Source organism: Helianthus annuus, chromosome 8 (genome assembly GCF_002127325.2).
Source record: "Helianthus annuus cultivar XRQ/B chromosome 8, HanXRQr2.0-SUNRISE, whole genome shotgun sequence".
Lineage (NCBI taxonomy): Eukaryota > Viridiplantae > Streptophyta > Magnoliopsida > Asterales > Asteraceae > Helianthus > Helianthus annuus.
The window spans coordinates 10,045,962-10,063,994 of record NC_035440.2 but is presented as its reverse complement, the minus strand read 5'-3'; the positions used below and the strand labels follow the sequence as shown (position 1 = coordinate 10,063,994).

General features: G+C 35.9%; 1 protein-coding gene and 1 long non-coding RNA gene across 6 annotated transcripts; both read right to left on the bottom strand.

The window, feature by feature from the left end:
• Positions 1 to 1,035: 1,035 nt before the first annotated feature.
• On the bottom strand, positions 1,036 to 6,014 carry LOC110872011 (protein DETOXIFICATION 14). Its single transcript, XM_022120772.2, has 7 exons — positions 5,659 to 6,014; positions 2,805 to 3,349; positions 2,651 to 2,737; positions 2,502 to 2,558; positions 2,169 to 2,407; positions 1,839 to 2,044; positions 1,036 to 1,296 (listed from the first exon to the last, which is right to left on the bottom strand). Exons 1-7 carry the CDS (start codon positions 5,908 to 5,910, stop codon positions 1,234 to 1,236), a joined length of 1,449 nt encoding a protein of 482 aa, XP_021976464.1. The 5' UTR covers positions 5,911 to 6,014; the 3' UTR covers positions 1,036 to 1,233.
• Positions 6,015 to 14,632: 8,618 nt separating this feature from the next.
• Positions 14,633 to 17,793, bottom strand: LOC110872014. Of its 5 annotated transcripts, none has more exons than XR_002554052.2 (7): positions 17,427 to 17,751; positions 17,297 to 17,354; positions 17,056 to 17,100; positions 16,673 to 16,955; positions 15,831 to 15,986; positions 15,603 to 15,734; positions 14,633 to 15,248 (listed from the first exon to the last, which is right to left on the bottom strand). It is a non-coding gene; the product is annotated as an uncharacterized LOC110872014 (long non-coding RNA). The 5 variants fall into 5 exon arrangements; XR_004864634.1 differs by having other exon boundaries at positions 15,831 to 15,972; XR_004864635.1 differs by having other exon boundaries at positions 15,603 to 15,759; positions 15,831 to 16,955; positions 17,427 to 17,793.
• Between the last annotated feature and the right edge of the window lie 240 nt (positions 17,794 to 18,033).

Below are 18,033 nucleotides of genomic sequence, written 5' to 3'. Positions count from 1 at the left end.
CGTCAAATGATAAGGTATTATATTTAACCCGGCTTGGGCTGGAACAAAATTTACATCAAAACGTACACCAATAGTGTACATAAAATAAACACGGAAACATATAGAGTTGGCTCGTTTCCAAAAAAAAGTTTACATCTAAAATAAATCAACTCGAATTTATACCAACACGTACATAAAAAAAATATTAATTCTTTAAAGTAAAGGAACAAAAGGGGTAAGCTCGAAACTTAGAAACTAAAAACGTTTACGTCTAAACGTAAACCAACTTAAATTAATACCGACACGTAAATAAAAATATTATTTTTTTAAAGTAAATGAACGAAAGAGGTAAACTTGAAACTTAGAAACTCAAGGATGTTAGAGACAAATTAGTTCTTTAAAAACGAAATTAGTGAACGAAAGTTATTTGAAGAAAATAATAGGTTAAAAACATATATTATATATGGTATAAGGGTAAGTTGGAATATTAGAAATCTAAGGAATTAATTTACAAAACTCGTAAAATAAAATAGCAGTTTAGGGACTAAAATTATTATTTTCTAAAATTTTAAGGTTATTAAAAGTAAGGGGCTTACATTATAACTTTATGAAACTTTAAGGGGAGGAGGCAAAGCCGGTGGAAACCCCACCGACTTTGACTTTTAAAATAGTTATAAATGGGTTAAAGTTATTCTACAAATCCTCCAAAAAAATAAGAAGTGTAAAAAAACATTATAGATGACAAGTGTCCAAAAACCTAAAACTTAAACCCACCACACCGTATTTTCTTTGTTTTTTTGTTAACGTTCAGATATCCATGCCATCGAGGCAGGGACAAAACGGTGATGACTAAGTGAGTAAAAAACATGAAGCATAACCGTATTTTCTAATACTTTATAACCAAAGTTGTCCCTGCAATAGTGCTCTAGTGGTAAGGAGGTGAGAATATGTTGTAGAGAATGTCTAGGGATCAAACTCTGACACCACTCGGTTTACTCTACTATGAGACACGTGATTTATCTCACGTACGCCATTTTTAGTAACCAAAGCTGAAAATTTTGCATAACGCGTAAGTATTTATGTTACTGGATTGTAACAATGACAATTCTTTTACACATAATTTTAATTAATGTTATGATTTTCAGGTAGACATCATTTTATATATAGATATAACATCTTCTGTTATCAAAATTTTTAAATAATAATTTCATCTATTGTTAGAGTGCACCAGCAGAAAATTATAGAGTTTTGAGTTCAAATCGATCTATCTTCTGTTGTACATTCTTCTTCAAATAGTCTCTCCCTCGCCTTCATTGCCTGTACCCATTAACCAGACTCATTAGCTCAACATCATGGCCGGCCCTGGGGGTGGGCGGGGAGGACCACCGGCCAGGGCCCGATATTTCGAGGGTCACGTTTTTTTTTATGAAAAAAACCCGATATGTATATGTAAAATATTTTTTTTAATAGGATACACCCATACAAACACCAACATAGGTCCCCTTGTAAAACTATTTTTATGGTTTAGATTAGTTATTAACCCCTTTGGCATTAGGTTTAGACCTTTAGTGAGCCCAATACCCAATTTCGTTAAGGCCTAAGGACACATTTTTTCAAGTTCGAACAGGGTACACGAATTCTTAGGGCCGGCCCTGCTCAACATATAGGTCCACATTATGTACAAAGGAATTATTAATTCTATATGAAGTCAAGTTTCACTTCTTTCGTGTATCTATTTTATGTTCATGTATCATTATCATAAATATCTTAAATGTCCAAGACATTTCCGACACTACACGAAATATGTTTGTGTAATTCATATGAATAGGAATTGAAAGTAGATGAAGATAAGGCAATACCTGTTTTTCATAATTGGTACAAACTGTAACAATTGAAAGTAGGATAACTTGAATGATGGCACCTAGTAGTATTCCTATCCACAAGCCCTCTCCTCTCAGTGAGGTTCGGAATCCTAATAATGCAGCAACCGGGATTCCAGCAAGATAATATGCAGCGAGATTCACGTACGCCGCTAAATGTTGCCATCCCACACCCCTTGCAACGCCTATTTCATCGATAAACAAACAACAAACCTTCATCTTTATACTATAAAACGCACACGCACACACAAAAAACATGTGCGTAACAAATAACAAATGTAAAAAGGATGAGTAGGTGTTATAATTAACCTGAAAGGGCTCCCTGGATACTATCTGCTATAATGTTTAAACAGAGAAGAGGAACCATTTTCGTGACATAATCAACAACTTCCTTCTCATTTGTGAAAATGTATCCAAAAACACGCCTACTGGCAAAAACAGTTGTGCTGACTATAGCTGTCTCGACGACTGATATGATCAAAATGGCTTGGACAGCCACATGAGCCCCCTTTGGATTCCCGGCTCCTAGTTCATTTGAGACTCTAGTGCTGGAAAAGAAAGGCAGCCGCATCATCAATATTGGCATATTAGTCATATACATACATATAGATACATATGTTATCAAGATGAATAAGGACAAACCTAGCACCAGCACCAAATCCAAAAGGTATAGCATATAGTGTTGCAATTGTGTTAAGACTGTTGAAGAAACGTATGAGAAGATATCATTGTAAAGTCGAGTGATGAAAATGCGTATAATGAAACAAATGAAGTTATTATAGATATCATACCACACAGCGAGGACTGAAGTTTCAAGCTCTGGATTTGGCAGAAGCCCGGATAGCAAAACTAGAAGCTCGTATGACCACCATTCGAGGCTGAAAATGTATAAACAGATAAGTCACCCGATTAAAATGTAAACATGTGAGGATAGACAAGATTTACCAAATCATGACAGCTGACGGGATAGCGAAGCTGAAAAACTGTTTCATCCCACGAAACACTTCAAGTGAGATTGGAGCACGCGTTTTTGCACACGAGGGGGCGTAGTTCATGTAAAACAAGAGGAAAACAACATTTGCCCACATGGCAACCCCCATTGATATTGCTCCTCCAATGTTCCCCAAATTAGTTTTAAACACAAGGGCCCAACAAAGAGGGATGTGTAGGCATAAAGCACCTATTGAGCTGGCAAGCATGGGTAATAGCATGCTTTGCATTTGGAAATATCTAACAAGTGGTTGAAGAATTGCATAAGCAAAAAGTGCAGGAATGAGCCATGTGATGAATTTTCCGGCCTCATTTGAAATCGAAGGGCTTTGACCGATAAGAATGAGTAATGGTCCGGTATATCTCCAAAAGATTGCAAGAGGAATGCATACAATCAAAAGTGAGAAAATAGCGGTGTAAGTTTGAATTCCAACTTTTGTGTATTGTTGAGCTCCATAAGCCTGTCCACATAAAGTTTCCAAAGCACTAGACATCCCCATCTATTAAAAAAACCAAGCAAGTCAAACTAAGGTGGGTTTGGTTTGTAGTCTGGGTTGTTAAATGAGTCATGTTCGTGGGCAGGCGGGTTAAACCCAACGCAACCCTGAACATGACAAGTAGGGGTGTGCACGGTTCGGTTCGGTTTTTGGGTAAAATCAAAACTGAAACCGAAATGTCGGTTTTTGGCTTTTTAAAACCGTTTGGTTTCGGTTTTTTCGGTTTTTATGTCATTGACAAGAACCCAAAAATTGTGTCAAACACATGAACCCAAACGCGACATGAGTTCTAGTGTTGACACGAACATAACACGTTTAACCCGAAATTTTTAGTTTGTTCTTATCTTATCTTTTTTCATATGATACTCTAAAATTGCAAGCTTACAGGAAAAAATATATAAATGTAAATAAATTACTCAATCAACTTAAGTTATGACTTATAACATATTTTTTAAGTATATAAAATTAAAGGGGTGAATTCGTGAACCCACTAAGTCAAAAGAATATGACCTGCTTAGCTAAATGTATTTGTAGGTTCGACTCGAAGTTGACCCAAACCCATTAATTTCGTGTTAGGGTCGTGTCATCTTAGGAATTCACACCTCTATCTGCAGTCAAAAATTTTTATAGTGCGAGTTCAATAACATAATAGATTAGGAATAGGTATGGGTATGGGTATGGGTATAGGTATGGGTGATTGGGTATGGATGTCTAAAGTCTAAACCCAATCCTTCAAACACATTCCCTTCAACCAAACATACTGATCAAAACACTAACTAACCAGATAACTTTAATCCATGATTGAAGAATTCAATTTGGATTAGCATGGTGTGCTATTGATGTTGACTTCTTAATTGTTTTAGTCTTGATAAGCTCTAATAATGCACATACTTTAATTTATGTTATATTTATATTGACAAAAGATGTGATAGGACGATAACTTCACATGCCAGATACAAATGAATTTCCAGGAAATATCAAAACTTGTCAACAAGTGTCTAGTCAATCCAAACTTTTTCTTTAAACGGCCAACAAATTCAATTTTTATTAAAAAAAGAAAACCGTTGAATTAACATTGTGTTAACCCAAAACGATCTGACACATGGTCTGATGGTTTCCGTGTCACTTTACTAGTCAATCCAAACTTGATTACTTCCTGTCTTACATCATATTTTAATTATATTTGGTAGGCTATTCTACTTGCTCCTCAAGGTGTTGAATATAAAAAATGAGAAAAAGACTTTTGAGGGCTCCAAAAGATTTAAAAAAATGATAATTTAGGAACATGATGTTCACGGTTAGCTACAGTTTCAATATGGACAACATCTAACGACAAAACGGTGCGACTAAAACTACTTTTTTTTAATGTAGAGGGAATTTTTATTTTAATATGTTATGTGTGAGAGGTACGCTTAGCAACACATATTTTCTAATTATTTTTTTACTTTTTATTGAGAAGAAAACTTTTGAGGGATCCAAAAGATAAAAAAATATAATTGGGAACATCAAATTACTTTTCAATTTCGCCTGAAAAAAAGTCATGTCAATCGTACCCTGCTAAGGTTTCACTGAATGTTATCCCGTCCTCCTACTAGATAAGTCAGATCAACTCTCTACTTTTTTCTACATAGTGCGTTAAACATACAGGGATACGTTTAGCCTCACCCATCCAAGTATTGAGAAGAAAACTTGGGAACATCAAATTACTTTTCAATTTCGCCTGAAAAAAAAGTCATGTCAATCGTACCCTGCTAAGGTTTCACTGAATGTTATCCCGTCCTCCTACTAGATAAGTCAGATCAACTCTCTACTTTTTTCTACATAGTGTGTTAAACATACAGGGATACGTTTAGCCTCACCCATCCAAGTATTGAGAAGAAAACTTGGGAACATCAAATTACTTTTCAATTTCGCCTGAAAAAAAAGTCATGTCAATCGTACCCTGCTAAGGTTTCACTGAATGTTATCCCGTCCTCCTACTAGATAAGTCAGATCAACTCTCTACTTTTTTCTACATAGTGCGTTAAACATACAGGGATACGTTTAGCCTCACCCATCCAAGTATTGAGAAGAAAACTTGGGAACATCAAATTACTTTTCAATTTCGCCTGAAAAAAAAGTCATGTCAATCGTACCCTGCTAAGGTTTCACTGAATGTTATCCCGTCCTCCTACTAGATAAGTCAGATCAACTCTCTACTTTTTTCTACATAGTGCGTTAAACATACAGGGATACGTTTAGCCTCACCCATCCAAGTATACCGGAACTTTTAATTAGCAACTAAGAGGGAGGGAGGGAGGGAGGGGACTGACCATTAGGCTGAATCCCGTGACACCAGAAAGGGAGATAGCAATAGAGGTGCTAGAAAGAGCAAGTTCGCCGAGATGACCGACCATCATGACCGAGATAACCTGCAACAAATACTGCGATAGAGTTACCGCCACCATCGGGCCTGCAACATATCCTAACTTCTTCATCTCCGTCACCAACACACTCCATGTTAATCTCTCATCTTTTTGTTTCAGAAGCAATCCTTCTTCCATGGAGTCTCTCGCTGGCTCCATCGAGCGGAGAGAGATGAGGTTGTGGTGGTGGTGATTATTAAGACGAATGTATTGGGAGTAGAGTAAGACTACAAGTGGTATTTTATAGCATTCTTGTGTCAGTGTAAGAATCTAGATTTAAAACCTTAAATATGGTTTTATTCAACGACGAAATATAATAATAATCACTTTAATCCACAAGTACAAATTTGACTTTTTAAGTCATTTGGTTTCATTTGCTTCTCACTTCTCACTTATTAACGCATGTTTCGGTATCAATTGGTATCGGTAAACATGTACCAAAAATCTCAAAAATTGGATATTGGTATCGGTACTCAAAATACACGGTATGGTTCAATAACGGTGCAGACTGATATTTTAAGATAAAAACTGGTAAATATCGGTACCGTATCATACCAGTACCAAAAATGCCAAATGTTGGTACCGAATCAGTGCCAAAAATATTTTGATTCGAGAAATTTGGTACTAGTACCGGTTCTGAACCGATATCCGGTACCATTTGCTCATCCCTACAGGTTTATAATAGTTTTTTTTTAATATTTTTATGTAAAAAAAAACTATAATACCCCTTAAACACTTAACCATATTTTCTTTTAATTTCCTTCACAAGTTAATAATGGTAATTGATGCAAGCAGCAAAGGTTATGAATGCCACTGGTTACACTGACCACATGTTGAAGCAATGTTTGGGGTTACCGTTTGGGTGGTACGGATACCATTTGCGCGGACAGTCCCAACGTTTGTGCCCTCCCCCTTCGTATACTCGTCATTAGGTAGGTTTTGGACGTGCGAGGTGTCCTCCACCGTACCTAATTGAGAGCGTCCACGGATAGGTGGAAAAGGGATTCCATAATCAGCCATGGATCAAGAGAAAAAAAAACTCAAAAAAGAAGATGAAAGTGATTGTAAAAAATCGTTGGGCGCCAATGAAGAAACACCAAACTAAACTGGTGATTAGTTTGTGGTTTGTGCCTCGACAAATAAGGTTAATCTTCTTTATCTCGCCCAAGCTGTGATGTGATGATCCTGCAAAACACTAAACATACCGTTAAGCTCGTTACGAGGAGGGGAATAGGGGGGTTCTCCTTGTAACCACCCCCCGACGTGAGAATAAGTATATGCTTTGAGAATATAAATGTGTGATTAAGAGTGAGAGAGCAAGGAAGCAGAACCCTTAAACCTAGAGGTGAAGGTCACTGTTTACAGCCGGAGTGGTGTGGAAGGAGATGAGCTGATGGGCCTTGGGCCTGCAGTCGACAACAAGGAATCCGTTTTGTCCCCTCTGCCATGACCGTTGGTGCTTCTGGGCGAGAGGGAAGCTGGCTGAAGGGGTATGGTCCCAAAAACCTTGCGCAGACGCATAGGACCATACCACAACCTTATTCCAAGAAAATATCTTGAACCAGACCCTGCGCGGCCGTGCAGCGGTCCTAGACAAGATTTGGAAAGAAACAGCTCAATAATAAAGTATGGTCCCCAAAACCTTGCGCAGAAGGCCATACCATAGCCTCACTTCTAGAACATCTGTAACAAGACCGTGCGCGGCTGCGCAGTGGTCCCAACCCAGTTATGGAAGAAAACAGTCTTCGATAAACACGCGCCGGAAGAAAGGAGAAACAAACATTCAACTAACACCCTTGCACAGGCCCGCGCAAGGGAACAGTTAGACTTGAAAATAAAAATCCCAAACATCTCCGCGCGTCTGAAATCAAAACTTGAATAAAAGTATCTTTTCTGTTACAACAAGATGGACACGTGGCAAGGGCATACCGGTTTACAGCTGTAGATCTTCTAGAAACCTTAAATGCTCATCGTTCATAGCCATTCAGTTATAACTGAAGATGACGTGGCATAATCCTAGACACTCATCTAAATCCCGATGATGGCACTAACTTGGAGAAGGATCTACCCAAAATCGCTTTCCACGTGGCAACTCCCCAACCGTCGATCAAGACCCACGATCCGTGTGCAGATATTAACGGAAGGAAAAATAACCACTAAACGGAAAAGCACTTTTTGTTACTTTCTCTGTCACACCAGTTTCCCGCCAAAAACCGGCTATAAATAATGCACTGCAGGTATGATCTCACAAGTTACTTTCACTTCACCCTTTACTACTTCTTCTCCCTTGAGATCACTATACTTATTCTCATGCCGGAAGGTGGTCACGGAGAGAACCCCCATTCTCCCCGTGGCGAGTCTAACGCCTTTCTGTTTTGCAGTGATCACCGGAGAAGGAAACCAACCAAACCCTTGAATCAACGAGAGGATTAACCCTTTTATGCGGAGACTAAACCCCTGATCTGATTGATTCCAGTCAATTCCGATCACTGTTTCTTCACTGGCGCACGCTGAATGGATCCATGTGGCCTGACCGCTGTCCTTGTTGTCTCGTTTGTCATCAACGGCTAAGTGGAGATCGTGGAGCAGATGTCGGCGCACGCTGATTGGTGCCACGTAGGCGTCCTTGTGTACCTTCTTGTCTCCTGTACGATTGTTAATCATGTAGCATGATCGGATACAGCCTGTTGGACGCTCATTGGTCCACTACTCTGCCACTTGTACCTTTAGTACTTGTCCTTGGATTACCTACGCTTCCGTCCTCCGCGCGACCATCGGGGATATCCCGTGTAGCCGACGCAAGGTCCAGGAAGTGAGAGTTTTCATCCAAGGAGCTAAGTGTGAAATCTGGTCTTGTGTTTACCCTGACCCCGCGCGCGACCTAGGTTACACTTGGTTGGCCGGCCCGAGGTTGGGAAAGCTACCAAATTAGTCTGGTAAAAGTACCAAATTAGTCTGGTAAAAGTATGGTCTCGCGCGCGACCTGATTGGTCGGTGCAGGATTTAGGAACGTACCCCTTCATGATCGATTTGATATCACACATAGCCAATTATATTTGTTCTTTTATTGGTTTGCTTCACTAACATACCTAGGGGTTTTTATCCATCTTGTTCTTAGGTATGAGTTTTCAATCGATTTTTCGGGCAAATTATTGCCCCTATAACTCTTCGATCGGCGTCCACGAAAACCAGTCTATTCTTCGATGATGAAAGTGGTGATTTTGAAAAAAAAAAAAGGAAATTCAGTGATAGTGTGGCAATGGTAACAACCATCTCCGCCTCTCTAGTTGGTGGCAACTGAAAAGTTTTAGCCTTTCCAATCCCTAAGCTTTATATAAGGCTGATTTGAAGGGATATACATAACAAGTCTTCATATTCTTTACAATCTACTTTTTAAGTTAAGTTAACTAGTATTTTTTTCATTTTACTCAATGTTAACAGAAAAGTTCACTGAAGTTAGAGCATTCACATCCCTTCCACTAAAACTACCAAGGCTGGCTCTGGGCCTGGTAAACCCGTGCCGACGCTCGAGGCCCAAAATTTCAAAGGGCCCGAAATATCTTTATAAGCTTGTATATACTTATTAAATTATATATTTAGTATATCCATTCGTTTATTATGCAAAAAAAATATTGTTGGTGTAGTGGCAAAAACCATTTCAAAATAATGTAAAGGTCTCAAGTTCAAATCTTTGCTCCATCACTAAGTTTTTATTTTTGTAATTCATTTACCCTTAACCATAATTTTGGGCCCAATTCTTTTGGTCGCCCGAGGCCTAAATTTTTTCGAGAGTTTTCGGGACGGCGCTGAAAACTACCCTATAATTACAATAATAACAGCTACATTTTCTCTCCTTTAATTAAATAATAATTTTTTATACCTTTGTCATTACATTTTCCCTCTCATGCACACACAACCACTTTCAAAATATATTAAAAAGTTATAGAGGGTGAATATTGTCCCCTCTGCTAAAAACCAAAGAGCAATAGAGATAAACTTCATTCTTCATTATTCAACATTACAATATATAGATGAACATAGCTATAAACCCTAAAGCCCATAAGTAATGAGTTGGGCCTAAAATGTCTGGTTTATAACACTCCCCCTCAAACATTTAGAATTATACACAGTTTAACAACATACTTCAGGATGATGTTAAATAGGTACTTCAGAACCTGAAAAAATAAACTGATACTACTGGATCAGCTATGCTGGCTCATTAAAAACCTTACTAAGAAAACCTAGTAGGACAAAACTTAGTTAAGGGAAAAAGAGTACAGCATGTATAATTCTCCTCCTGAATTCAACAAACATCTTTTAATCTACGAAGACCGATCTTGTGTGATAGCTGCTCGAAACTGCTTCTAGGTAAAGATTTCGTGAACAGGTCAGCAAGATTTTCACTTGACTTAATCTGGCGAACATCAATTTCCCCTTCCTTTTGCAAGTCATATGTTGAGAAGAACTTTGGTGAGATGTGCTTTGTTCGATCACCCTTGATATAACCTTCTCTGATCTGAGCTATGCAAGCAGCGTTGTCTTCATAAATAATTGTCGGCTCCTTCTTGATCTGTTCTAATCCGCATGCTTCTTGTATGTGATTAATCATTGATCTCAACCACACGCATTCTCGACCAGCATCATATAGTGCTATCAATTCGGCATGATTTGATGGCGTTGCTGTAAGTGTTTGCTTAGTTGACTTCCAAGAAATTGCTGTGCCACCGTATGTGAATACATAACATGTCCGAGATTTTGCTTTGTGGGGATCTGATAGATATCCGGCATCAGCATACCCAACAAGCTGGGACTTTTTATAATTTAAAAACTTCCCTCTGTAAATATGTTACAAAAAGTGAAACCAAACAAACTCTAAACTTGCAACTTTTAAGTGTTACTATGTCCAAACCACATGATTATATGTCTAACTAACTCTAATATGAGTAAACTGCTAAAATCGTCCCTGTGGTTTGACTCAAATTGCTAGATCAGTCCAAAATCAACTTTTTTTGCTATAACAGTCCCTGAGCCTAGTTTCTGTTGCTATTTCAGTCCAATAAATTAACACCATTAGAACCTCCGTTAATGAATGGGTAAAACTGCTAAATTCGTCCCTGAGGTTTGATTCAAGTTGCTAGATCAGTCCAAAATCAAGTTTTTTGAATTTGTTAATTATAAACTTATTTAGGTATATAATTTTTCTAGACTTGCATTAATTTTTTGAATTTGTTAATTATAAACTTATGTAGATTATAAACTTATTTAGGTATATAATTTTTCTAGACTTGCATTAATTTTTTGAATTTGTTAATTATAAACTTATTTAGATTATAAACTTATTTAGGTATATAAATTATTAATATCACAAGAGAAAAAATCCTTTTGTTAGTTATTTTGAAAAATTATTTCTTAGTTATTTTGATTATTATTATTATTATCATTAAATGTTTACTAATTATATACTTAAGTATTTAAATAAGATAATACTTAATTTAATTTAAATAAAATTAGTTTTAAAAATATAAATGTAGTTTTTTTGAAGAGCGTAATTTAACCGGCCCAGCCTTAAATACTGATTTTATTTTGTTGTTGTTGTTGTTGTTGTTGTTGTTACCATGTAAATATTTAGTATTTATTTAAGGATTTAAATAAGACAACAGTTAATTTAAACAATATTTAGTTATGAAAAATACAAACATTATATGTAAATTTAAATATTTGTTTTTAAACAATAAGAAATTAACATAATTTTTATTTGTTTTTATTTAAATCGTAATATTTAATGTTTAATATTTATCAATTATTTTAATTTAATATTTGTATTATAAAGTTCTTTTATTCATTTTTTCTACTTAATTAAGTGGTTTCTTATTTAATAATACTTATCATTTAGGTGAGGTCGGACAACATGTCGTGCCAGAACAAGTCTCATAAAAAGGATTATTTTGGTTTGAGTCAAAACGGGTTCGGGTCAAACCAGTGTTTAAGACAGGTCAAATAAAATTGCGCTCTCCAAAAGAGCTACATTCTGTTTATATTTTTATAACTAAACACAAATTTAAATTATATATTTAGGGTAGACTTGTAATTTATCTTAAATTTTAAGACATTTAAGAAAATATATAATGCATTTGGTACAAGTATTGATGCATTAAGAACCTGTCATTTACCATTTTTTTTCTCTTGTGATATTAATGATTTATTCAACGAGCATAAATATAACTGGACCCGCCTTAAATAAGTTTATAATCTTGTGATATTAATGATTTATATACCTAAATAAGTTTATAATCTACATAAGTTTATAATTAACAAATTCAAAAAATTAATGCAAGTCTAGAAAAATTATTTACCTAAATAAGTTTATAATTAACAAATTCAAAAAACTTGAGGATTGATCTGGCAACTTGAATCAAACCTCAGGGACGAATTTAGCAGTTTTACCCATTCATTAACGGAGGTTCTAACGGTGTTAATTTATTGGACTGAAATAGCAACAGAAACTAGGCTCAGGGACTGTTTTAGCAAAAAAAGTTGATTTTGTACTGATCTAGCAATTTGAGTCAAACCTCAAGGATGATTTTAGCAGTTTACTCCTCTAATTTATATAATCTAAACCATGTAGTTCTAACCCATTTGGCTTAAAGCTTGCACATTTTAGCTTTTAAAAGTTATAATTCAACCATCTTGAGTTTTATCATATATATACGTGAGGGTATGAAAATTCGATGGAAAAAAAATACGAATTCCGGCTGTATCATGCCTAGTCCGACGAAAATTTGGGTCTTGACATTGTATTTGTTTTATTGGCTTAAAAGTCAATTTATTTTCGGATATAATCTTTAACAAATTGATTATGTTCATTTTAAAGGTTTGCTCAATTCTCATTGTATTTGTTTTCTTGGCTTAAAAGTCAATTTATTTTTGGATATTATATTTAAGAATTTGATTATGTTCATTTTAAAGGTTTGCTCAATTCTCAAAGTTGTACTCTATCACTAGTCACTCCACCCATTGGTTTTTTAGAAATCGAATGTGACAACTCATAAACTTTCAAAGGAGACATATATATGCTAATTAAATGTTGACAGCTCGACTTTGAGGCTGAAAGGAGACATAAATGTTGACAACTCGACCTTCAGGCTGAAAGGAGACATATATATGCTAATTAAATGTTGGCAACTCAAATTTTAGGCTGGAGGGTGTGGTATAAAGCCCCTAGAGGCTTTATCACGTCATATCAGCGTCACATCAATGTCATGTCACATAGAGAGTTTTAAAGCTCATCCTTTAAACTTGCATGCAATGGTTTAAAACCAGCTATTAAACAAAATAAAAAAAAATAAAGAGAAGAGATTTGATTGTTTGAAAAGAATAGACCCCACCTTCAAAACCATTTTCTGGCCGTTAGCGTGCTGGAGGAGAAGGGTTTCGCCCCCTTGCTAACATGCAGGGGAAGGGCAGGCGCCAAAGGACGCCAAAATTGATGATGTGGCGGGGTGACGCGAGGCCACACACTCTGGCCTTATTGTTGATAGCTTACATGTTGGTGATGGAAAAATTCACGTGCTGACATTTATGTAACTTCTATGAATAGAGTAATTACGTTATGACAAAACTGTAGTAGATTAATAATAATTATACTATAGTTTACAAAGAATGTAATTAGTTTTACTTTAGTTTTTGTATAGTAATCATTTGTTTAATAATGTAATTATCATAGTTACGAAAATGTCATCATGTTTTTTTTACTTTACTTCGTACACTTCGTGCGCAAAATATTATTTATATCCTTTGTGCTTAATATTTCTAGCTATACATGCACCTTCGTATTTTGATGTTGTACTTCAATCACCTTGAGTATTTTTTTTACACTTCGGCCAAAAGCTGTAAATTCATAGTCATACCTAGGGTTGCAAACGAGTCGAACAACTTGCGAGCTGCTTGAGATCGGCTCGAAAAAAGCTTGAAACGAGTCGAGCCTTATCGTGCCGGAGCTGAGCTTTTGCCTAAAATGAAGCTTGTTTATTAATCGAGCCCGAGCTTGTGCCTAACATGTAAAGCTCGTCAGGCTCGTCGAGCCTTATCGATCCTTAGCGTAATATTAGTTTTTATTAATATTTAATAACATTTATCCCTTATTTAAAGTTGTTTAGTAAACGAGCCCAATGCCGAGCTTCACTTATCGAGCTCCCGAGTCTAAATAGGTATTATTTATTTGGGGCAATTTCATATATACCTCAACAAACTTGCAAAATATTATATATACCCCTGTAAAATTATAAATATCATATATACCCATATCATTAAAAACAATTTAATAAAAGACAATTTTACCCTTATTTTTCTATAACTTTGAAATCTCATATATGAACTTTAACTTCAAATATTATATTTACTCTTTTCTAACTTAATTTATTTAGCTTAAATATTATATATATGGAGAATACTATTGTCTGTGGAAAAAATAAAAACAAAAATAGTTAAAAATAAATTTAAACTTAAAATGTGTTACATCAAAATATGAAGTTAAAAGATGAACATATATGAAAACTTAGAAGTAAAAAAAATAAGTGTAAAATGATTATTTATTAGATTGTTCTTAATAAATTCGGTGTATTTGATATTTAAACTATTTTGTAAGGGCATATATGATTTTTTTTTTTTGTGGGTATATATAAAAGTTTTCAAGTTTGTAAGAGTACTAGTGGGAAAGCCCGCGCGTTGCGGCGGGTGTCCCGACTGATATCAGATTCAAATATCATGCCTATTACAAACCACAACCCATTCCAGGTTTCTAACACGAGTGCAGTATGTCAAGTATGCATTGCTTGATTTGTTTGTGGCCACATATTTTTAACTCAACTGGTGTGAAGTATTATTTCCATAATATCAAAGGTAACTTATAACCTATATATATTAGACAACATGTGTTCTACAAAAATGAAACACAAAATTAAAAAAAAATGAATAATAACTCTAGGAAGAAGGAAAAAGTTGCAATATAAATTACCTAATAAGCTATGGTGACAAAATCACCATAAAAAATGTAACAAAAAACAGCATTTGTTTTCTCAAGCAACATTTAGGCTCTGGTCTCACCGGTTTCTTCTTCATTCTCACCAGACATTTTCTCAAGTGATTTCCCCTTTGATTCCGGCACCAGAAATGTACACAATGTCCCCAACAAGTTAATCACACCCAACACAATCAATGAGTTTTTTACTCCTATGCCCGGTGGATACCCGTGATCCGCCTTAGCATGATCTTTATTTTGAGCCAAGTACAAGAACCCGAAAGCCCCAACTATCGCCCCGAGTTTCCCTGACGCTGCGGATATCCCATGACAAGTTGATCTCAACCGGGCCGGGAAAATCTTTGCTGGGACGACGAATGTTGTCGCATTGGGCCCGAAATTTGCGAAGAATAATGTTAAAGAGTAGAAGACAACAAAACCATGTTGTGTTTGGGTTGGATCCAGTAGTTGTAAGGGAATGCTAAAACAAACATGAAAATTGTTATCATGATGAATCCTATTAGTTGGATTGCCCGCGCGTTGCGGCGGGTGTCCAACTAATATGAGATTTAGTTATGATGTTTATTACGAACCACAACCCATTCTTGGTTTATAACATTTTATTCCATTTAGTGAAAATGCCTTCTATAAAAATAGAGAAAGTTTGTTGGCCCAATCTATAACATTTTATTCCATTTAGCTTGTTTTGAGTTTATTGAGCCTGTCGACCTCTTGTGACGCTTGCCAAAAATGATGTTTATTTAATAATATAACCAATAAATATACAACAAAATAATATTTAAAAACCAAAAAAAACTGAGACATGGGTACGAACCTGTTGAATAATCTTGGTTGAAAGAGCTCCTGGTTCAACAACTTCGGCTTCCGACAGTTGAATAATGGATGTTACTGTTGAAAAGTGCTGGTTTCTTCTCTTGTTGTGTTCATTATATTCCAAAGTGCACATCTAAAATGAAAATGTATTGAAAACTCTTTGTTAAGGGTTAGGTAGGGTACCAATCATTCAATCAAATATAAAGAAAAGATAGCTTGGAAAAGTTACAAGGCAACTGTGATATGTATAAGTGCAACTGCCAGCCCGGTCTCATCTTGTATTTGCCACCGCCAAAACCTCCTGCCTCCTTATAGAATAGGGAATCTGCGGCAGCTGCACCTGGAAGCTGCATGCTACTTTTTTTGGATCCCTGAATAGAAGTATCTAGAAAAGATTGTTTTTTTTTTTTGTTTTAAGAAGACAAAACCAAAGTAGTAGTAAATTATATTTATCCAAGTGAAGAAGTAAAACAACATCCTGGTCTCAAAATATGACTTGATGTTAGCAAATTTTGATAGTTCAGAAAGTCAGTGTGAAGTCACAGACTATTAACAATATACGAAATCATATAAATGCATAGAGGCTACAACAATCCAATTCACAACCATAATCTCGATGACTAAATCGGTAATCACTCACTCTTCTGTTTAATGATTATAATACTCATATCATTACACAAACTCACAAAAAAGACGCGTGTTTGACTTATTTGGTCAACGCTAGTTCTGCCATCTCCCAGTCCTAGAAGCCTGCTCTAGCATGAAAACTATTATCAATTTAGGCTACATTTCTCACTTTGCAGTAAATGTTGAAAAAACAAAGCTTTTGCAAATCAATTTTCCAAAATTAAACAACTTTAAAGTCAATATTTGTCTGTTTGACTATGAATGTCAAAATATAATTCTGCTCTTAAAAGGGGCTTCAAAAACATAGTTCTATCTACATAAAAAGCCACCAGATTTCACCAATTTTGTCATCATACATTAAAGGGTGACAATGCATTAACCTTAATATCAGATAAAAATGTTATAAATTCAGAAAACAGAGTCTCAAAAAAAGAAAAAAGGAACCTTAGCAAAGCTCTTCTGGCTACAATCTCAGCATGGCGAAGGGAATCCGAAAATCATACCAAAACAGGTCAGACTGCCGAACTATGTAGAGTTCGAACCTTTGAATCGATCCACAAAACATCATAGCCAACCTTGCCCTCTACCACATAGCTCTTCTCTAATACCGCTCCCATGCACAAACCAGTGACGATGTTCCACCGTGGTGCCCTCCGACATGGCCATCTCCTGCGCCAAACGCCATGATGGTAACACACAGACTGGCAAAGGAAATAGTTAGTAGACTCTGAAACATCCAATGCCAACATAAAAGGAGAAAATGTTAAAACTTTGTCATCCTTCATCTAAGTTTCCACAAAATATATTTGAAATTATGATGAATATACCTTGTGAATCATCTCTGGCGTCAAGTTAAAAGTAACTCTGTTCGACTGAAACCAAAAGAATTGAAAAGGCCAACATTAATATCACTACAAGAATAATTAGAGGTGCAAGATGGGCGGATCGAATAATCAATCAAATCCATTATATTTATCCTTTATAATTAAAAAGGATGCTAAAAAAATAAGAAAACCATCGTCTACAACATCATTAAACTTATCAGAAGTCGTTGGAAAAGAAATTTACCAGAGGATATGAGTATCTGTGTCAATGAATATACATGCTAGTCCAGGTCTACAGGAATCTGTAAGAATTAGGGTTAGGGTTTAGAATCAATCAAGCAATCGTAAGTGATGGAAATTGTGGGTGACAGTACCTTGGATTCCTTTTCAAATATATTGAGGTCGTTTTCAAGGGCGGCGACAACATCGGTCTTGGTGGAATCGGAATCAGCCGGACTCCCCTTCATACGTTCGCTTCCTCATCAATTCATCATTCTGAGATAGGGTTTGTATCGCTTACAGATCCCGAAAGAAACAAAGGGCACCGTTAAATCCCTTCCTCTCCTCGCCAGTTCTGGAGATTTATTCCAGATTGTCTCTCTATATATGCATAAACTGAACATGAATTGAAACTTGATTGAAGGAGCTGAATAGATTAGAAACGGAAGCATTGAATAGGAAGGCTGAAATCTCCAAATTAACCCTATAGTGTCTTAAAAAGTTTGGTTGAAATAGCTTAAACATCCTTGTACATGGTGCTTCGTAATTTGTAAATATGGTAAAATTACATTTTGGTACATGGGAAATGCTTATATATAGTATATAGATATATAGATATAGATATATGAAATTAATCATATTTATATTAATTTTGTTTAATATATTCCGAGTTTGAGCTTAAGAAACTATCAACGAGCCGAACTCAAGCTCGAACCTGATCGAGCTCATGCTCAGTTTGACTCGGCTCGTTTGCACGCTAGT

Excerpts from the sequence above, each read along its gene's own strand:
- LOC110872011 (XM_022120772.2), bottom strand. The coding sequence starts at position 5,910 with ATGGAGCCAGCGAGAGACTCCATGGAAGAAGGATTGCTTCTGAAACAA. Across the intron at positions 2,738-2,804 it reads CCGTCAGCTGTCATGATTTG|CCTCGAATGGTGGTCATACG; the intron begins GTAAATCTTGTC and ends ATACATTTTCAG. Across the intron at positions 1,297-1,838 it reads GTACCAATTATGAAAAACAG|GCAATGAAGGCGAGGGAGAG; the intron begins GTATTGCCTTAT and ends TAATGGGTACAG.